The following is a 20,562-nucleotide window of genomic DNA, read 5'->3' on the forward strand; positions in this document are numbered from 1 at the left end:
CAGTTAAGTATTTTCTTGTGCCTTCTGTCTGATGAAGATAATCCTATCTTAACTACTCTTTATTCATAGCACGTCTTTTGTACTTTTTGCAACTCTTTGTAACTTCTCCAAGCAGTCACATTTTTCCTATACACTGGTGACCAGAACTGTATGCAGTACCAAAACTACATACAGTTCTAGCATATCCTTCCTGCTATGATTATCTCTGCTTTGGCTAATAAAGGAAAGGATCCCATATGCCTATTTAACCACATAATTGATCTTGTTATCTTTATCTTAAAGGACCTGCTACGTGTGTATATTAAATTATCTAATGAACTTACTTTTTTTTTTGCTTTAAAATTTCACTCTGGTTTGTGGTCTGTTTTAAATGTCTGCATAATTACAATGTTTTATTTCATGATTGCTTGTATTAGTAGTCAACCTCACACTTCAAAACAAATAAATACTAATTGGCCAATGAAAGGTATTTTTAATCAGATATTATATTCATTTTATTTTTTCATAAATGCAGTATAATGCATAGCAATATGTCTTTTCCATTTTTTTAAATTGTTGATTTGAATAATTGGATAACTGGTTTCAATTTTAAATTCTCCTACCTATTATTTTTCTATATAACTCCCCATTCCACAAAGGGTTATTCTTCACAAAAATAGGAGGAAAACATCCTACTGGTCTTTATTACATAGAAACATAGAAACATAGAAAATAGGTGCAGGAGTAGGCCATTCGGCCCTTCGAGCCTGCACCGCCATTCAATATGATCATGGCTGATCATCCAACTCAGTATCCTGTACCATTACTATTATATCTTTGCTCATCTATTTAAAGTATTAGGAGAAGAAAATGGGAAAAGGGTACATGCCCAGCAGAAACATCCAAATGGACAATTGCACAATCAATTTGGACTTCCTGTAGCCAGACCCATTGTTTAGAGAGTCAGAGTGGTGGAGCATGGAAACAAGCCATTGAGCCCAGCTTGTCTGTGCTGACCAAGATGTCTATTCAGCTGGCCCATTTGTCTGTTTTTGGCCCATATCTCTTGAGATATTTTCCAACCTATCCAAACCTCTTAAAACATTGTAGCATCCGGCTTGGTTTCATACACAGATAGTTCTGCTATTACACGATAGTTGCGTTTCTAAGCAACCTCATTTTAGTTTTAGAGATACAGCGCGGAAACAGGCCCTTCGGCCCACCGAGTCCGCACCAACCAACGATCCCCGCACATTAACACTATCCTACATACACTGGGGCCAATTTACACTTATACCAAGTCAATTAACCTACATACCTGTACGTCTTTGGAGTGTGGGAGGAAACTGAAAATCTCTGAGAAAACCCACCGAGGTCACGGGGAGAACATAGAAACTCCGTACAGACAGCACCTATAGTTGGGATTGAACCCGGGTCTCCGGCGCTGTAAGGCAGCAACTCTACCGCTGTACCACCATGCTGTTATAGAAAATTGTGTTGCAAAAGCAGTGGTTTCAATGAGGAAAGGAATTTCGGGGCCTCAAGAGTTTCAGGCTTGCAAGTACAAAATTATTTCTGCCACAGGATTTTCAAAAATAAAGGTCTATTTGACAGGTTTATTTTTGTGACTGTAAGATAGAAAAACCAAAGGTTTTATGTTACTTTGTTTAAAACCATTGCACAAATGCCTCAAAAAGGCAGTCATCATCATCGGATTCAGATTCAGATTCAGATTCAGATTCAACTTTATTGTCATTGTGCAGTGTACAGTACAGAGACAACAAAATGCAGTTAGCATCTCCCTAGAAGAGCGACATAAATATGAGCAATAAATAAATCTATTTACGTGCATACAGTCATAGTATTTTTTTCCTGGTGGGAGGGGTGACTGGGGGTGGGGGGGGGGGGGGTGATTGGCAATAATCGAGGTACAGTGTTGAGTAGTGTAACAGCCGCAGGGAAGAAGCTGTTCCTGGACCTGCTGGTCCGGCAACGAAGAGACCTGTAGCGCCTCCCGGATGGTAGGAGGGTAAACAGTCTGTGGTTGTGGTGAGAACAGTCCTTGGCGATGCTGAGCGCCCTTCGCAGACAACGCTTGCTTTGGACAGACTCGAGTGAGGAACCGGTGATGCGTTGGGCAATTTTCACCACCCTCTGCAGTGCTTTCCGGTTTAGAGACCCACGCCAGCCCGGCCACACTATCATTTCATTCTTGCCATCGGGGAGAAGGTATAGGAGCCTGAAAACTGTAAGGTCTAGGTTCAGAAGCAACTTCCCTACAACCATCAGGCTATTAAACACTGCAACCTCCAAATAAGTTCCGAACTACATAGAACTACATAACTACATTATTATTGTTTGTTTTTTTAATGTATACAACTATTTTGTTATTTATTATGGTGTTTACAGGGTACTATATCTGTTTACATATCTGTTGTGCTGCTGTAAGTAAGAATTTCATTGTTCCATTTCTGGACATATGACAATAAAGCACTCTTGATTCTTGAAGTAATTCTAATCAATTTCAATAGTAGTGCAACTGACATTTTGTGTTCTTTAACAGTTGTGTCTGATTACTGCGCAGAGGTTACATTGAAATATCCTAGACTATTTTTTCTTCCAAGACAACTTTTCTCTGTCAATTTCCAAAGTAATTTTTAAGTTATTTTCTAGTTTCCAACAGATATTGAGTTTTAACCAATGGGGTCCTCATTAATATAAATAGAGACCCATAATTAAATCAATTGTGCCGTATTCAGTTTGCGATATGAAAACATGCATTTTGGCAGAACTGTCTGTTCATCTCTACAGGTACATGGAGTAGGCTGATATCAGCTTTTAAATGTTTTTGATTTCTGTGGAGATGTGGTGTATCCTCATGGAAAACAGTTTAATATTTAGCGGTGCAGCAATGATGGAGTTTGATTTGCCTTTTTTTTTGTAATAGATACTATGCTTGGCTGTTAGAGTCTACAGTATAGTCCTCCCACCAATTTTGTTACATGTCCTCTGTTCAAATATTGCCACATTTGATTGGGTTCTCCCAATTTACGTTCCACAAAGGCCTTTGCTCCATAGGTTCTGGTTCAAAAATTGGAGATTAGAGAGAGAGAGAGAGAGAGAGAGAGCACGAGAGAGCACGAGAGAGAGGACGAGGGGAGGATTTTGCAAAGTGTGCAGACAGAAAGTCAGGATGTTTGGTTTTAGAATCATTGTGTTAAACAGCACAGAAATTATTTCTTCAGCCCACCTCATCCACACCGACCAAGGTGCCTACTGGTATTTGGCCCATATCCCTAGAAACCATTTCTATCCATGCACCTGTCCAAATGTATTTTAATAGCTGTCATTGTTCCTGCCTCTGCCTCTACCACTTCCTCTGGCAGCTTGTTCCATGTACCCACCTCCCTCTATGGAAAAAATGGCCCCTCAGATCCTCCTTACATCTTATCCTTTTCAAACCGGTACCCTACAGTTTTAGACTCCACTACCCTGAGAAAAAGATGACCATCAACCTTATCTATGTCCTATGAATATGCATAACTCTGACTATGATTTTAAGGAAGGGAGAAATATTGTGGGTGGTGGGTCAACTTGGGGAACAATTAGATGAATGGGTTGGCGGGATGAAGTCAGTTAGGGAGGTAATCGGAAAGAGAGAAGGAATTACTGAGGTAATGGCATGCAAACAGGAAGGGGTGGGATAATTAATCATCATGAGAATTTAAAAGAGATATCCAGCTGGTGGAAGATTGAATCACTGGCACTCCTTTGGCAGTGAAATGACAAAGCAATCTAACCATAGCCATAGTCTAGTTGAGATCTGTGCAATTGTTTGTGGACCAAATTGTTTTTGGACCCCATACAAATGGTGCAGTTGCATGAAAAACTATTTAAAAATCTGTATTGTGTATCTTTTGAAACCACTGTGTGTGTCAATAACATGAAAACAGAGGAGCTGGATTTAATTTCAAGAAGTTTGCTACCTTTTTTTAAATTTAAATGCCATTATCTAAAACACATAAACAAGCACCTTGTAATGGAATTTCCAGGCCAATGACTTCTTAAATCATATCTATTGAAAATTATCCATCAGACTAGATGAACTAGTGTAGAAAATAATGCTGATTTGCAAATGTATTTTAAATGTTCTATCTGAAGTAGTTTCTGCAGCTCTTTTCCAATATCTGCAAGGTCCAGATGTCATGCTTTATCAGAACATAAAGCATTTCTGCTTCCTACTGGCATGTTTCCACTCCAATGAATAATAATAATAATCATTTAATAATAATAATTTATTTGTCATTCGAACATATAAGTAAACATTTGAACAAAATGTCATTCCTCACGGGGCTGAGGTGCAAGGCGCATGGTGGTTGATATTGATGTACGGTGCCAGTGCAGCGGGTGTGTGTGTGCGTTGGGGGGCAGCAGGGTGTTCATTATTCTACCAGCCACAGGGAAGAAGCTGTTGCACATCCTGGTGGTGCTGGCTTTGATGCTCGGGCACCTCATGCTGGACAGCAGAGGGGCAAAGAGTCCATGGGAGGGGTGGGAGGAGTCCCTTATAATGCTGGAGGCTTTTCGGAGGAATCTTTTGTAGAAAATGTCCAGAATGGATGGAGAGGCTCCCCGATGATGTTCTCCGCTGCAAGGTCTTCCTGCCTGATGCGATGCCGTTCCCGTACCAGACGGTGATGCAGCTGGTCATGAGGCTCTCTATGGTACCTCTGTAGAACATGGAGAGGGGGAAGCCTCGCTCGTTTCAGCCTCCTGAGGATGTACAGCCTCTGCTGAGCCCTCCCGACCAGGTGTGTAGTGTTGAGAGACCAGGAGAGGTCATCAGTGATGTGCACCCCTATGAATTTGATGTTGCTCACCCTCTCCATGATGGAGCCATTAATGTGCAGGGGGGAGTGGGCAGCTTGCATTCTCCTGATCTCTTTGGTCTTTGGTTCAGAGACAGATTGCTGTCTTCGCTCCAGTTCATAAGCTGTGCCACTTCCTCTCTGTAGGCAGTCTCATTGTTGTCTCTGATGAGGCAACAATGAATATTTAAGATGGATCATAGTCATAGAGCTATACGGAGTGGAAACGGGACCTTTGGCCCATCTTGACCATGCAAACCAAGTTGACATTCTCGGTTAGTCCTACTTCCTGCATTTGGCCCATATTCCTCTAAACCCTTCCTATCCATCTGTCCAAATGACTTTTGAAAATTGTAATAATATCTGCTGGAATAGCTTCATCTGGCAGTGAAAAGGTTACTTCTCAGGTCCCGTAGAGTGAACTTTTTATCTCTGAGTGAAAAAGTTCCCCCTAAGGTCCCTCTTAAATCTATCCTCCTCACCTTAAGCCTATAGCATCAAGTTTTAGAAACCTCTATCCTGGGAAAAAGATTGAGCATCCACTTTATTTATTTCCATCATGATTTTGCATACTTCAGTCAGGCACCCCTCAGCCTCCTACGCTCAAAGAAAAAAGTCTATCTCAGTCAATAACTCAAGCCCACAAGCCTGAATAACATACTGGTGAATCTCTTCTGCACCTTTTCCAATTTAATGACATCCTTCCTATAGCCGGACAACCGGAACTGCACACAGATTCCAAGTGTGGTCTCACTGACAGCTTGTACAGCTGCATTATGATGTTCCAACTGTGTACCCAAAGTACTGGTGATTGTTGGTTGGCAGGGTCTTGGTAATCCGAAGAGCCTGTTTCCACGCTGTATCTCTAAACTAAACTAAACCAAATTAAACCTTTCCAGATGAAGGCTAGCTTGCCAAATGCCCTGCAATTTGTTATGAATCAATCAAAAGTTTAATGAGATGTTTACTTGAACGTGGTTTAATGCATTTTGAGCTGAATATTAGGAATTCTAAAATAAATTGTTAATCTAAATTGCAATTCATGTATACGCATTATATGGAAATACAGGCCATCCCAGGTTTACGAATGCCCAACTAATCCCTGCAGCAAACAAGCTTCATTAATGGCATTAAATTCTCAAGTCTGACATAGGCACATACATTAATTCCTATGAACAGCAGAACTAGTTTCCCCTCTCCATTTATACCAATTGTTCTTTCTCGTCAGTCTTGAGTGTTTTTGAAGTCATTGATTGCAATACTGTGGATGTATGGTTGCCATATCAAGTGATTTTTGTTCATTTTTGGATAAAATCAACTTGGGCATCACTAAGAATGTGATTACCCGGCAACAACCTGTACAGAATGTGCAAGGCAATAATACCCCACTTAATGCAGGGATTTATGGCCCATAATATCCTCCTCATGCTGTTTAAAAATATAATTTACAGCATATTCTTCAATTCCCTACATATGCCTGTGAAGCCTTTTCTTACATTTATGCGTAATAATTCCCTTACCATTGCATGTATGCTTCTTTATCGATGAAAAGGTATCCTCTGAATTTGAATGTAATTATTTCTTAATGACTGTTTTATATCTTTAATCTTTCAGATACATAATGATACAAATGGAAAGATCTAACCGTTTATTAATATATGTTGTAATTTTACAGATCTCTTGATTCATCCCTTCATCTAAAGAAGAAACTTAGTTTAGAGGGTGGCGAATCTGTGGAATTCTTTGCCACAGAAGGCTGTGGAGGCCAAGGATTTGAGTATAGGAGCAGGGAGGTTCTACTGCAGTTGTACAGGGTCTTGGTGAGACCACACCTGGAGTATTGCGTACAGTTTTGGTCTCCAAATCTGAGGAAGGACATTATTGCCATAGAGGGAGTGCAGAGAAGGTTCGCCAGACTGATTCCTGGGATGTCAGGACTGTCTTATGTAGAAAGACTGGATAGACTTGGTTTATACTCTCTAGAATTTAGGAGATTGAGAGGGGATCTTATAGAAACTTATAAAATTCTTAAGGGGTTGGACAGGCTAGATGCGGGAAGATTGCTCCCGATGTTGGGGAAGTCCAGGACAAGGGGTCACAGCTTAAGGATAAGGGGGAAATCCTTTAAAACCGAGATGAGAAGAACTTTTTTCACACAGAGAGTGGTGAATCTCTGGAACTTTCTGCCACAGAGGGTAGTCGAGGCCAGTTCATTGGCTATATTTAAGAGGGAGTTAGATGTGGCCCTTGTGGCTAAGGGGATCAGAGGGTATGGAGAGAAGGCAGGTACGGGATACTGAGTTGGATGATCAGCCATGATCCTATTGAATGGCGGTGCAGGCTCGAAGGGCCGAATGGCCTACTCCTGCACCTAATTTCTATGTTTCTATGTTTCTAAGTCAGTTGATATTTTTAAGGCAGAGATAGATAGATTCTTGATCAGTACAGGTGTCAGAGGTTGTGGGGAGAAGGCAGGAGAATGGGGTTAGGAAGTAGTGGTCATCAGTGGTGTTCAGCACGGCTCAGTGCTTGTGAGAATCAAGAGTGTTTTATTGTCATATGTTCTGAAACAATGGAATTCTTACTAGCAGCAGCACAACAATGTAAACATAGTACTCAGTAGATATCATACTAAACAACAAAAAGATCAATAAACGAAAAAAATATATAGTACAAAATCAAAGCGCAAGTCCCTCGTGCAAGCCTGGCAGTTTGTAGTTCGGAGTTTAGTTGGAGTTTGTAGTGTTCGTTAGCCTGATGGGAAGAAGCTGTTCCTGAACCCCAAAATTCCAACTTTAAGGCTCTGATACCTTGTTCCTGATGGCAGGAATGAAATGAGAGCATGGCCAGGGTGGTGTGGGCTCTTGATGATGCTGGCTGCCTCTTTGAGGCTGTCTCCTATAGATCCCTTAGACAGCAGGTAAGTCAATACTGGGCAGTGTTCACCACTTCTTGTAATCTACTTCGTTCCTGAGTGCTCCAGTTGCATAACTAGGCTCTGATGCAAGCAGTCAATATACGCTTTACCCTACATCTGTAGAAGTTCAAGAGGGTATTCATCGACACACTGAATGTCCTCAATCTTCGAAGGAAGTAGAGGCATCGATGGGCTTTCCTTATGATTGCATCAGTGTGTTCGGTCCAGGACAGATCCTCAGAAATTTGCGCACACAGGAATTTGAAGTAGTTGACTCTCTCCACTGTCAATGGAGACAGGTTTGTGAAACTTTGGCATGTGCCGCTGTTATTTATATATGTGACTTAGATGAAATGTATATGGGCTGTTTAGTAAGGATTCCAGGATTACAAAAATTGGTGAAACTGGATTTTGAAGAAGATAGTTTAAGGATGTAGATCAATTGGAAATGTGAGCAGACAAACGGCAGGTGGAATTTGATCCCGACTAGTGTAAGGTGTTGCACTTTGAGAGGTCAAAAACAAGAGGAAAGCACGCAATAAATGACAGGACCCTTATTAACATTAACGTGCAGACTGCAGGAAAGCGCTGCAGATGCTGGTTTAAACTGAAGATGCTGGAGTAACGAGGACGAGACTTGAAGCATCACTCATTCCTTCTCTCCAAAGATGCAGCCTGTCCGGCTGAGTTACTCCAGCATTTTGTGTCTATTAACGTTTGGAGGATCTAGGGATGCAAGTCTATAACATCTTAAAAGTGACAACTCAAGTGGATAAACTGGTAAAGAAGGTAAATGGCAATTAGTATAAAAGCTGGACATTCATGTTGCAGTTATATAAAGCTTTGGTTGTTACACATTTAGAGTTTGTGTATAGTTCTTCTGGGCACATTATGAGTAAGATATGGAACCTTTCGTGAGGGTGCAGAAGAGATTCAGCAAGATATTGCCTGGATTAGAGAGTATTAGGAGAGGTTGGAGAGGGGTGACCTGATACAAGTGCATACAATTTTGATGGGATAAAGAGAGGATAAAGAGTCTGAATTTTTCTCCCACAGTGAAAATATCAAATACCGGAGGGCATAGCTTTTAGATGAGAGGAGGGACGTTTAAAAGAGATTTACAAGGCTTGTTTTGTTCAGAGACAGAGTGTGGTAGGTACCTGGAAGCAGTTATGATAGCATTGTTTAATAGGCATTTAGACAGGCATTTGAGCAGGCGGGAATGGAATGGTAGGATATAGACCATACACAGGCAAGTTGGATTAGTTTAAATCGGCATTATGGTCAGCACAGGTGTGATGGCTTGTAGGGCTTGTTTCTGTGTTGTGCTGTTCTATGTTCTACACATAGTGCTGAAATTCATTTGACAATTACAAGTCCATTCTACAAGTTTTTTTAACGCCACGTTGTAATTTGTTGCAGTCATCCGAATTTTCTGAATTAGTAGTCGGCAGGGCAGTACTCTGCATATCGCCAGTCCTTCTAGTATTGACCATCTGTCACCCCTAATTAGTTGTTATTCCCCAACCTAGGAATTACCTTGTTGTCAAAGTTCAATTTTTTTATTCTAAGTAATGAACCAGCAATGTTTCTAGCACTGATTTACATTTGCCATTACGTTGAGCAAAGCTGTTATTCAAGCACAATACATTGAGCAATTTTAAACACTAAAACTTAGGAACGATATCTTGACTTCGGAGGCATATTAGCCTAGATATATAGAGCAAAGTTTGAATTCCAATGATTAAATAAGAAATCATTATACAAACTATAATTGTATTTTCTGAAATTTCAGGAGTCATTTGGTTGAAATGTTGAAGTTACCAGAGAGAACTAATTGGATAGTCAAGAGAGTTTATTGTCATGTGTCCCAGATAGGACAATGAAATTCTTGCTTGCTGCAGCACAACAGAATATTGCAAGCATAAATACAGAACAGATCAGTGTGTCTATATACCATAGAAAATATATATGCACACATAAATAAACAGATAAAGTGCAATAGGCTGTTATTGTTCAGAGTTTGTTTGATGGCGAGTTTAATAGCCTGATGGCTGTGGGGAAGAAGCTGTTCATGAACCTGGATGTACCAGATTTCAGGCTCCTGTACCTTCTACCTGATGGCAACGGAGAGATGAGTGTGGCCAGGATGGTGTGGATCCTTGATGATGCTGGCAGCCTTTTTGAGGCAGCGACTGAGATAGATCCCTTCGATGGTGAGGAGGTCAGAGTTGATGATGGACTGGGCAGTGATCATAACTTTCTGCATTCTTTTCCGCTCCTGGACGCTCAAGTTGCCAAACCAAGCCACCATGCAACCAGTCAGCATGCTCTCTACTGTGCACCAATAGAAGTTCGAGAGAGTCCTCTTTGACATACCAACTCTCCATAATCTTCTCTGGAAGTAGAGGCGCTGATGTGCTTTCTTTATAATTGCATCAGTGTGCTGGGACCAGGAAAGTTCTTCGGAAATATGCACGCCCAGGAATTTGAAGTTCTTGACCCTTTCCACCATTGATATAAATGGGACTGTGGGTCCCTATCCTACCCCTTCCAAAGTCCACAATAATTTCCTTGGTTTTGCTGGTGTTGAGAGCCAGGTTATTGTGCTGGCACTATTTGGTTAGTCAGTCGATCTCGCCTCCATACTCTGGCTCATCGCCATCAGTGATTCACCCCACAACGGTGGTGTCATCGGCGAACTTGATGATGGAGTTCGCACTATGTCCAGCCATGCAGTCATGAGTATAGAGTGAGTAAAGCAGGGGGCTGAGCACGCAGCCTTGAGGTGCTCCCGTGCTGATTGTTATCGTGGATGACACATTTCCACCAATACGGACAGACTGTGGTCTGTGGATGAGGAAGTCGAGGATACAATTGCAGAGGGATGCGCAGAGATCCAGATCTGAGAGCTTGGTAACCAGCTTGGAGAGGATGATGGCATTAAACACCGAGTTGTAGACAATGAATAACAGCCTGAAATATGAGTTTTTGTTGTCAAAATGGTCCAGAGCGGAGTGGAGAGCCAGTGAGATCGCCTCCACCGTTGATCTGTAGTGGTGGTAAGCGAACTGCAGTGGGTCGAGGTTCTTGTCGAGGTAGGAGTTGATATGCGCCATAATCAACCTCTTATCACCTTCATCACCACCGACGTTAGTGCCACTGGTCGATAGTCATTGAGGCACGTCACCTTGCTCTTCTTGGGCACTGGTATTATTGATGCTCTTTTAAAGCAGGTGGGAACCTTAGACCTCAGATGTGAGAGGTTGAAATAGATGTAATATTTAGATCTAATACTTTGTTCAGCTAGTGAGTCTAGCACTAGGGGTCATTGCTTAAAAAAATATATGGTCAGATTTAACAGGAAGCAGCGGATACTATAAATTTGGATCCCTTGTAAATTGATGCCAAATCAATTGTTCATCTTAATTCTAACTGAATGTTAGCACAAGGGGCTATTATTAATTATTATTATTTAAGTCAGGTCGGGGGAGTTCCCCTTGCCACAGGTACCGTGTAATCCTGTGCTACCTGCTCCATGGTCAGATAGTCGGCGACTAAAGCGTCTCTCCCACCTGGTTTGCCAGGTGAGGAGGGGGCTGTGGACCCCCAGCAGGATCAAAAACAAACAAAGCGGATGAGCTCCTAGCGAACCAACGGCTATCCACACCTCAGTAGAAGTTGTGATCACTGTCGTACATAGCATTGTAAGGAATTGACACACAGGGCCGGCCTTAGGGGGTGCGGGGCCCAATTGGGAACAATTTTGGTGAACCCCAGATTCCCAGCCAATGTGTGTCAGCCCAGTTATTTAGTATATATTATGAAATTGTACACTAGGTGCTATGGATTCTACACTGTGTGAATCTCTACTGCTCCCTCCCGTTTGCCTGTCAGTAGCTCCGCTGGCTTCCAACATTGACCGTAGCTGCTAATTATGTGATTGGACACAATGCCCTTGGAGACAGCGGCTGATTGGACGGGAGGAGACCTATTTGTTGATTGGACGGGAATTTTAAGGCAAGCTGGTTGGTGATTGGATGCAACCCCCTTAGAGACAGCGTTTGATTGGCCGCCAAATAAAATTGTCAAATCTGTAACAAAAATCGCTGGTCGGTGCGAATTCAGTGGACTATCTGGTTGTATCTCCAAACTAATCTGGTTGTATCAACCAGACTATATGGTTGTATCTCCAAACTAAACAGTATAACATGCAGGTACATTCATTTAAAATTAAATTCAGTGATTATTTCACATGATTTCTCACTGTGTAAAGCTCAATATCTGACCAATTTCTGTTTAACACGTTTGGTCTGCCGTGAGCATTTTTCTCTCCCAAAACAGTTCATATCTAGCAAATCGATCAACGAACCAGACACCAGTTGTACGCAGTCATAGAACCATAGACAATAGGTGCGGGAGTAGAGGCCATTCGGCCCTTCGAGCTTGCACAGCCATTCAATATGATCATGGCTAATCATCCAACTCAGTATCCTGTACCTGCTTTCCCTCCCTACCCCCTGATCCCTTTAGCCACAAGGGCCACATCTAACTCCCTCTTAAATATAGCCAATGAACTGGCCTCAACTACATTCTGTGGCAGAGAATTCCAGAGATTCACCACTCTCGGTGTAAAAAATGTTTTTCTCATCTCAGTCCTAAAATATTTCCCCTTTATCCTTAAACTGTGACCCCTTGTTCTGGACTTCCCCAACATCGGGAACAATCTTGTAAGTTTCTATAAGATCCCCCCTCAATCTTCTAAATTCTAGCAAGTACAAGCCGAGTCTATCCAGTCTTTCTTCATATGAAAGTCCTGACATCCCAGGAATCAGTCTGGTGAACCTTCTCTGTACTCCCTCTATGGCATGATTAAGAGCCCAAAACTGTACCAATACTCCAGGTGTGGTCTCACCAAGACCCTGTACAACTGCAGTAGAACCTCCCTGCTCCTATACTCAAATCCTTTTGCTATGAATGCTAACATACCATTCGCTTTCTTCACTGCCTGCTGCACCTGCGTGCCTACTTTCAATGACTGGTGAACCATGACACCCAGGTCTCGTTGCATCTCCCCTTTTCCTAATCGGCCACAATTCAGATAATAGTCTACTTTCCTGTTTTTGCCACCAAAGTGGATAACATCACATTTATATGCACATTATACTGCATCTGCCATGCATTTGCCCACTCACCCAGCCTATCCAAGTCACCTTGCAGCCTCCTAGTTTAGAGGGGTTTAAATGGTTCAGAGATGTTTAGAGGGCTTCAGATGGGTTCAGGTGTGTTTAGAATTGTTTAGAGAGGAACAGAGGGAAATAGGGGGGCTAGAGGGGGTTTAGAGGTGTTCAGAGGGTCCCAGAGGGGTTTAGAGATGTTATAAGCCCCCCGTGAGAAATTGTAATTCTCTGAAATTGAAGATAGACATAAAGCTGGAGTAACTCAGCAGGACAGGCAGCGCAGCGACTCTGGAGAGAAGACCCTTCTTCAGACCGAACTGAACTCGCGTCGGTGAGAATACTTGGGATTGTCTGAAGAAGGGTCTCGACCAGAAACGCAACCCTCTCCCCAGAGCCGCTGCCCGTCCCGCTGAGCCACCTTCAACTTCAGAGCCAAACAAAAAACACAGAGTGCTGGAGGAACTCAGCGGGCCAGGCGGCTGCCTCACCCGCTGGGTTTCTCCAGCATTTTTGTCTACCGCTAAACATCAATGATTCCGGGAATGCTGAGGGGACAGGGTGATAGAGAGGGAGTGGGAGAGCTAGAGAGAGACGATATGGGGAGCGCGAGAGAAAGGGAGGGAGGGAGAGAGAGAGCAAAAGACAGAGAGACACAATGTGGGTCGGTAGGTGAATGACTAACCTGCACACCAGGAAGAAGCCCCTTCACGTGGTCCGGGGCCCTCACTCATGATGGTGAGTTTAATGAAATTCTCAACGTGTCATCGATCTACATTCCTCAGTAAATGTAATTGTGTTTTAAACAAGTATTAATGACGCCGCGTGAATTTTATTCAAAGGAACACGGCGTCATTAATACTTGTTCAAAACATAATAACATTTACTGAGGAATGCGGATGGTTGCAGATTGATGAATTGCATAACAAGGTGTTAACTACTTACTGTTAAGAAGTGCTAACAGTACTAGTTAACAAATCGTTTATGTCTGATGGCCGTGCAGCGGTTGTTATACATGTTCGTTTAAAAAAAATCCGGATGGCGAATTAAAAAAAAATCTTTATTTGCAAAGAGAATTTGTATTTCCATACGAAATACGGAACATTAGTGCGGGGCCCCGCTTAGGCGCGGGGCCCAATTGGGAGCAATCGGTCAAATCGGCTTAAGGCCGGCCCTGTTGACACACACCAAAATCCTATACATCCAGCAGCGGAAGTCCACAAGAACTGAAGGACAGAGATGTGTGGTGCGTCCGTCACCATTCCCGTTGGAAACCAGCACCACTGCGACGCTAATGTTTTCAACGATGATGAATAAATTATATAAGAATTATTATTATTTCTGTGACAAAAACATAATTTCTTTACATCCACAAAAACTATTCCCATGAGTTTTATATCTATATTACTAAAAGTAAGATCTTGACCACTTTCTGTTTTTCTGTTTCATGATTTTTGAAAAAACGCTGCCACTTACAGCTGTGATTTTTGGCCATCTTACTGAGAGTCCCCCTCCGCTGCGCAGGACAGGAGGATTTTTCCCATTGATGAAATAATAAATGAGTTATTAATGTTTTAAAAATGTTGACATTCTCTCTGCTGCCCCTGCTGGTGGGAGGGGGGAGCGACTACAAAACCCGGAAGTGTTGTACCTCACGCAAGATGGAGGAAGCGAGCGGGTCACGTCTCTATGAGCTGTGAATAACACTGAACACATGTCTACTCAATGTGAGTGCCCTTAATGTGGTTTGAAAATGAAAATGTGGTTGCTTTGAAATGCTGCACTGCAAATGGTTGTTGGTGGTGGTAACTGCTTTGGAATGCTGCACTGCAAATGGCTGTTGGTGGTGGTAACTGCTTTGAAATGCTGCACTGCAAATGGTTGTTGGTGGTGTAACTTGACAACTTCCTGTTTGCACTCTATATTGATTTTAGATAAAACGCTACCGCTTACGGCTGTGATTTTTGGCCATCTTACTCAGTCCCCCTCCGCTCATCAGGTGCAGAGGATTCTTCCCATCAATGAAAAATAAAAGTGTTATTGGTGTTTAAAAAAATGTTAAGTATCTCTCTCCTGTCAATCACGCCATGAAGGCCACGCCCCTTCCGGTGGGAGGGGGAGGGATTATATAACCCGGACGTGTGGGTGTGGTTCAATCTCTGCAAGATGAGGGAGGGAAAGGTCACGACTCTGTCTGAGCTGTGAATCAACTGAACACACTGAATGTCTACTGAACTGTGAGTGTGGTGTTTATGTGGTTTTATGGTAGTTTCACCCTGCTTGAAATGGTATGAAACTGCATTTGAATGTGGTGGTCTTGCACCCTGCATGAAATGGTATGAACTGCATTTGAATTTGGTGGCCCTGCACCCTGCTTGATGTGGTATGAAACTGCACTTGAATTCGGTGGCCTTGCACCCTGCTTGAAGTGGTAGGAAACTGCACTTGAATTCGGTGGCCTTGCACCCTGCTTGAAGTGGTAGGAAACTGCACCTGAATTTGGTGGCCTTGCACCCTGCTTGGAGTGGTATGAAACTATAATTGAATTTGGTGACCTTGCACCCTGCTTGAAGTGGTAAGAAACTGCACTTGAATTTGGTGGCCTTGCACCCTGTTTTAAATGGAATGTCAAGGAATAGCCATGAGTCAACTGCTCGCCCACCAGCCGTGAGTGAGCTGCCAGCACATCAGGCTTGAGTGACTGAGCTGTCACCCCCAAGAGTCCGTTTGGCCCACAATGTCCATACTAGACCTCTGGAAACCAGTCCCTTCAGCCCACAATACCCATACTAGCGCTCCAGAAAGCCCCCCCACCCACTGGCCACCAATATTGGAATTGGTGGAGAGGTGGAATATTGCGTTGGGGCTCCAGCCCTCCCGTGTGAACAAGGGACCCAATGGGTCCCACTTAGTCTAGTTCAAATATATTTTTGGACCATGGTTCATTTTAAAATGTTTTCTCCAATTGAATATTCTTGAACAAGACATCAGATTGAACTACCTCCAATTTGTTTGCGACTGTTTTCTAAATGTGCAGACAAGCAAATAAGGAAGATGATGATGTCCTTGCTAGGAAATATGAGCATAGAACTCTTTAGGTCTTTGACATGCTGTAAGATATCTTATGAACGCAGGGTGGTGGGGTGGGAGATTGCAACCTTCACGTGGTCCGCCCTGTTTCGACAATGCAATCAACCTGGCTTGCGCAATCAAATAAGATCAAATAGAACAAGTTGTCCTACAACTTTAGGCTGTGCACGTCATACGCAAGACGAGAAGAAGAAGGCAGGGTGGTGAAATAGAGCATATCACTATGACGGCTGTCAGAGGTTATGGGGGTGAAGGCAGAACAATGGGGTTATGATGGAAAGAAATATCAGCTACGATTGAATGGCGTAGTAGACTTGATGGGCCGGATGGCCTAATTCAGCTACTATAACTAATGAACATGAACTTATCTCTGAATTCTCTTAGTGCAAGGGGATTATTCCGCTGTTATTAATTATGGCAATGGGACCTTTCATGTTCATTTGAAGAAAGATTTCGCCTCAATTTAACATTTCTACTGCAAAACTCATCTCAGAAATGGTATTCTGCATCTAAAATATTGTAACTTCTGCAAAATTCTGACTAGTTATTGTGTTGTGATAAATTAGACGGTTTTGATATTAACAATATCTCTAAGTGAGTAACTCTGGGATTTAAACCTTCCATCAGGTTGCCCTAATTTCCAGAAAGGGTTTGCATAGAGTTATCGCTGCATCATCTAAAGCGTAACGTGAGGAAATTGGGAGCTCCACTGTTGGACCAAAGCCAGTATAATAACACCAATTACCCAGCTGTCTAAAACACTGTCAAAATAATGCTCGGCAAAGAGTGCGAGTATTTTAGTGAATTGTTTACATCCTGCATTACTGTAATAGCCTGGTTTCAGTAAACTATTTTCAGGATTCGATGATGAGGGGGGAAAGAAAGTCAAATTATTGGAACAGTGTGGATGTGGCCATTGTTAAGTGTAAATATTTTTTAAAAAGTCCCTTTGGCTGAAACAATGAATCATTGCAAAATAAAGGAACTAATATTCTCTATAAAGAAGTGAAAGCAAGTGGCAAGCTTACATTTCCCATCCTTTAATTCAATACGTATAGGTCCAACACTGATTTTCTGGCAACCTGTGGTCTGCCCCCCCCCCCCCCCCCACACCCTCTCCTTTAATCTAGACAAAATGACCTGGAAATAAAACTGCCTGTTCATTTCTGCACTTTAAAAAAAAATATCATCTACTTAGTCTTTGCCGTTCCGTTCAGTACAACATTTCCGGTTATCTGCCTAGCAACATCTTTACCTCCACCTTTGATGCCCCAGGGCCTGTTAAAATTATTACTTTCTTCCACCTTGGCTGCTCTTTAGTATGTTCCTCATCTGTACTCACTCAAATGCCAAGAGATGCTGATTTGAATGGATATGATGGATGAGTAGTTCAGCCATTGACCACAAAATCAGCTGAATCACACAAAGCATTGTAGTACCATGCTCTTTTCAGTCAGAACTATTCACTCTCTCATGATCTAACTGGTTAACCCATGACAGTTCTAATGATATTCTTTGGGTTTGCCACCAATTCTAAAGTACCTCATTATCATAATTTAGTTATCTGAAACAAAGAAAACGAGAGCCATCATACCCTTTCAATTTTGCCCAGTTCTCCATCTGGTATGAGGTGTTTAACTTAATACAATTAAGTAATGAGGGTATTTTAAAAATCTTCACCATTTCAATGATACTTAAGTTATTTCCATAAAGACATTATTTTGATTTTCTTTTCATTGAAGAAAGTAATTATCAAAAGCATTTGCATATAATGGTGGCAAATGCAAAGCTGACGAGAGACATAAAGGGACTATTACATTTATAAAGACTATCTGTAATTTTTTACAACCTTTAATAATAATGTACCATATTTCCGAGGTGCAAATAACATCCTCATTCTATGGTACCATGCCTGCGATGGTGTCTACATTTCTCATTACAAAAACGTTATTTTAGAATTAGTCAGTAGATTGTCACACATTTGTCACTCCAGATTTTATCAATGTGATCCCGTTGCTACAGCAACCACCATCAGCCTATCTATACTGCTCAAGCTTGCAACCTCCACAGTCAGGAGGAGCCCACTGAGCACCATGTGGTACAGGCGATTAGCTTCTCTGCTCACAAGAGCTGATTGGCAAAGGGTGATGGGAATTAGATAAAGCATAATTAGCACCCTGATTGAGTAAGGTATTGTTTTTGTTGTCATTCCGGGTTACTGGGAAAGGCCCATTTCTCACACTGAAAAGAAGACAATGGAGCAGCTGTAGTTCTGAAATTAAGTGCCCAGTGAAGACAGTTTATTCGTACTGTACTTGCGATAGTTCAGCCCTATTTCTTTGTTAGAAAAAGAGGTCTGAATTTTAGATTATCTTTTTGAGCATCTATTATGGATTTTTTTTCTCCAGATCTCTGCATTTTTTGATACATCTTTAGGAATCCAGGAAACAATGAACACATAAGGTTTCTCACGCCGGGATTAAAATTGCAGAGTAAAAGCAGGTTTCGAATGACAAAGAAGTACGATTACCATGCTTGGTATGTTGAATTGGCTTTGTAAACTCAAGACGATGTTAAAAAGTCTGACGAAGATTTGCTGATTTCCTTGTGATAAGTTTTTTAACCCCACAAAGTTTAATGAGGTTAAGAGCTACGTATCCATCTTTTGTAAATATTGCTGTTTTTGAAGAACTCTAACATCAGTGGAAGAATATCAAACTACTTTGTGAAAATAATTGCTTCCGAGGTCCTAATGCTGAATCCTAAGCAGGAATTTTACTGTGAATTATTTAAAGTCAATTTAGTGGAACAAAGAAATATCAGCAGGCAATTTGTAAAATGTTAAAATTGAAAGCCTTCTGCTTGGATTACTGGCAGTTCTTGTGCCTACATCCAATCCATGGATTTTACAAAAGGTAAGACATTAATTATATTTTATTATTTGGTCCATGTACACTATAATTGCCATGTAGAATAATGTAATCTGCAGAATATTTTGTTGTTATTCTAATCTTTTGGAGTTGAAGGGAATTTAGTGTGATGCTATATTTGGGAAAACATATTAATTGTTAAAAACATAATGATTGTTAGTGCAGCCTCAAACAAAGGGTGGAAAGGCTAGGTCCGACAGAAATAATTTTACATTTCTTAATGTTGGACTGAATTTAGTTTGATTTTGTAGTAAGCTGTTTGCACGTCAGCATTATTTTAATTGAGTTTTATTTCAACAGAAGGCATATGTAATTAATGTTTATATATAAACATTAATGACATTAGTATATTGAGGAACAGGTTCTTGTTCCTCAAAATAAATTTGCCAAGTAACAATTGAAAGTGAATACACTTTCAGGATCTCCCAACAAGGGAGTTTTACTGCTCTTCTGCAAGCAGATCTCTGAAGAACTTCAATGTTAGCTAATTTCCAATGAAGTTCATTATTGCCTGCTGCTCTGGTAGCCATTTGCATCGTCGCTACCAAAGTAAAAAAAAACGCTGAATAGTTACGGTGCATGCAGCCTCCAAAAAAGAGTGATCTTTTGTGATTGATTAAAGTTTACGGGTGAATGAGGGGGTATTAGTAGTTTCTAAACCGGTAAGTGAATACAAGCAGGAAAGGAAGAAAACCAAACCAATATTAAAAAAAACATTTTGTAGCTCCAAGTTGAAATGCACGTTAATTATTCTCCTTGCATGTGTAGATAGCTACAAAATCTGTGGTGGTGGGTGTGGGGGGGGGGGGAGATTGTCCAAAAGTTATCTTGCTACGATACACTTGGCATATCTCATTCCTTCCCACTAACTCGAGTTCCCACAACATACTGTGACACTACAGTTTAAGCTTTCTCACCGGTGACCAAGGCAATTCATTGGAATGTAGACACAAAATGCTGGAGTAACTCAGGCAGCATCTCTGGTGAAAAGGAATGGGTGACGTTTCAAGTCGAGGCCCTTCTTCAGACTCATTGGAATTTTACGTGGCTGTTGTCAGCGTATGGTGGGCACCTTTGCTATATATTTTTTCATTGTACTTAGTGACATATGGCCGAAATGCTAGCTGAAATTGGACACTTTGGAACTTATTATGGTAGTCAGTCAAATAGTGTGGAAACAGGCCCTTCGGCCCAACTTTCCGAACAATGACATGGGCCTGAGAAAGATCAGTTGCACCAATATGGACAATATACAGAGGTTTAACTCTTCCAATTTGCAATTCCAGATGGAATTCAGCGTAGCAAAGTGTAGAGTCATGTAATTTTGTAGTAGGAATACAGGCAAAGACTATTTTCTAAATTGTGAGAGAATTCAGAAATAGGAGGAGCAAAGGGACTGGTGCAGATTTCCCAAAAAGTTAATTTACAAGTCGTATTGGTAGTAAGGAAGGCAAATACAATGCCTGCAAATATTTCGAGAGGCCAAGTCAATGGATATTTTTAAGGTGGAGATTGATAGATTCTTGATTAGTATGGATGTCAGGGATTATGGAGAGAAGGCAGGAGAATGAAGTTGAGAGGGATAGATAGATCAGCCACGA

At 41.6% G+C, this 20,562-nt stretch overlaps 1 protein-coding gene across 4 annotated transcripts in view; it reads left to right on the forward strand.

The window, feature by feature from the left end:
• The window catches only part of iqsec1 (IQ motif and Sec7 domain ArfGEF 1), a 506,053-nt gene that overhangs the window by 299,149 nt on the left and 186,342 nt on the right, over positions 1 to 20,562 (forward strand). The window contains exon 1 of one of the 4 annotated variants that reach the window (XM_033037205.1): positions 18,123 to 18,946. The exons of the other annotated variants lie outside the window; for them this stretch is intronic. Coding sequence (XP_032893096.1) covers positions 18,870 to 18,946 — 77 coding nt within the window. The 5' untranslated portion in view covers positions 18,123 to 18,869. Of the gene's footprint in view, positions 1 to 18,122; positions 18,947 to 20,562 lie in introns of those variants that run through there. 4 annotated transcript variants of the gene reach the window in all.

Source organism: Amblyraja radiata, chromosome 18 (assembly GCF_010909765.2).
Source record: "Amblyraja radiata isolate CabotCenter1 chromosome 18, sAmbRad1.1.pri, whole genome shotgun sequence".
Lineage (NCBI taxonomy): Eukaryota > Metazoa > Chordata > Chondrichthyes > Rajiformes > Rajidae > Amblyraja > Amblyraja radiata.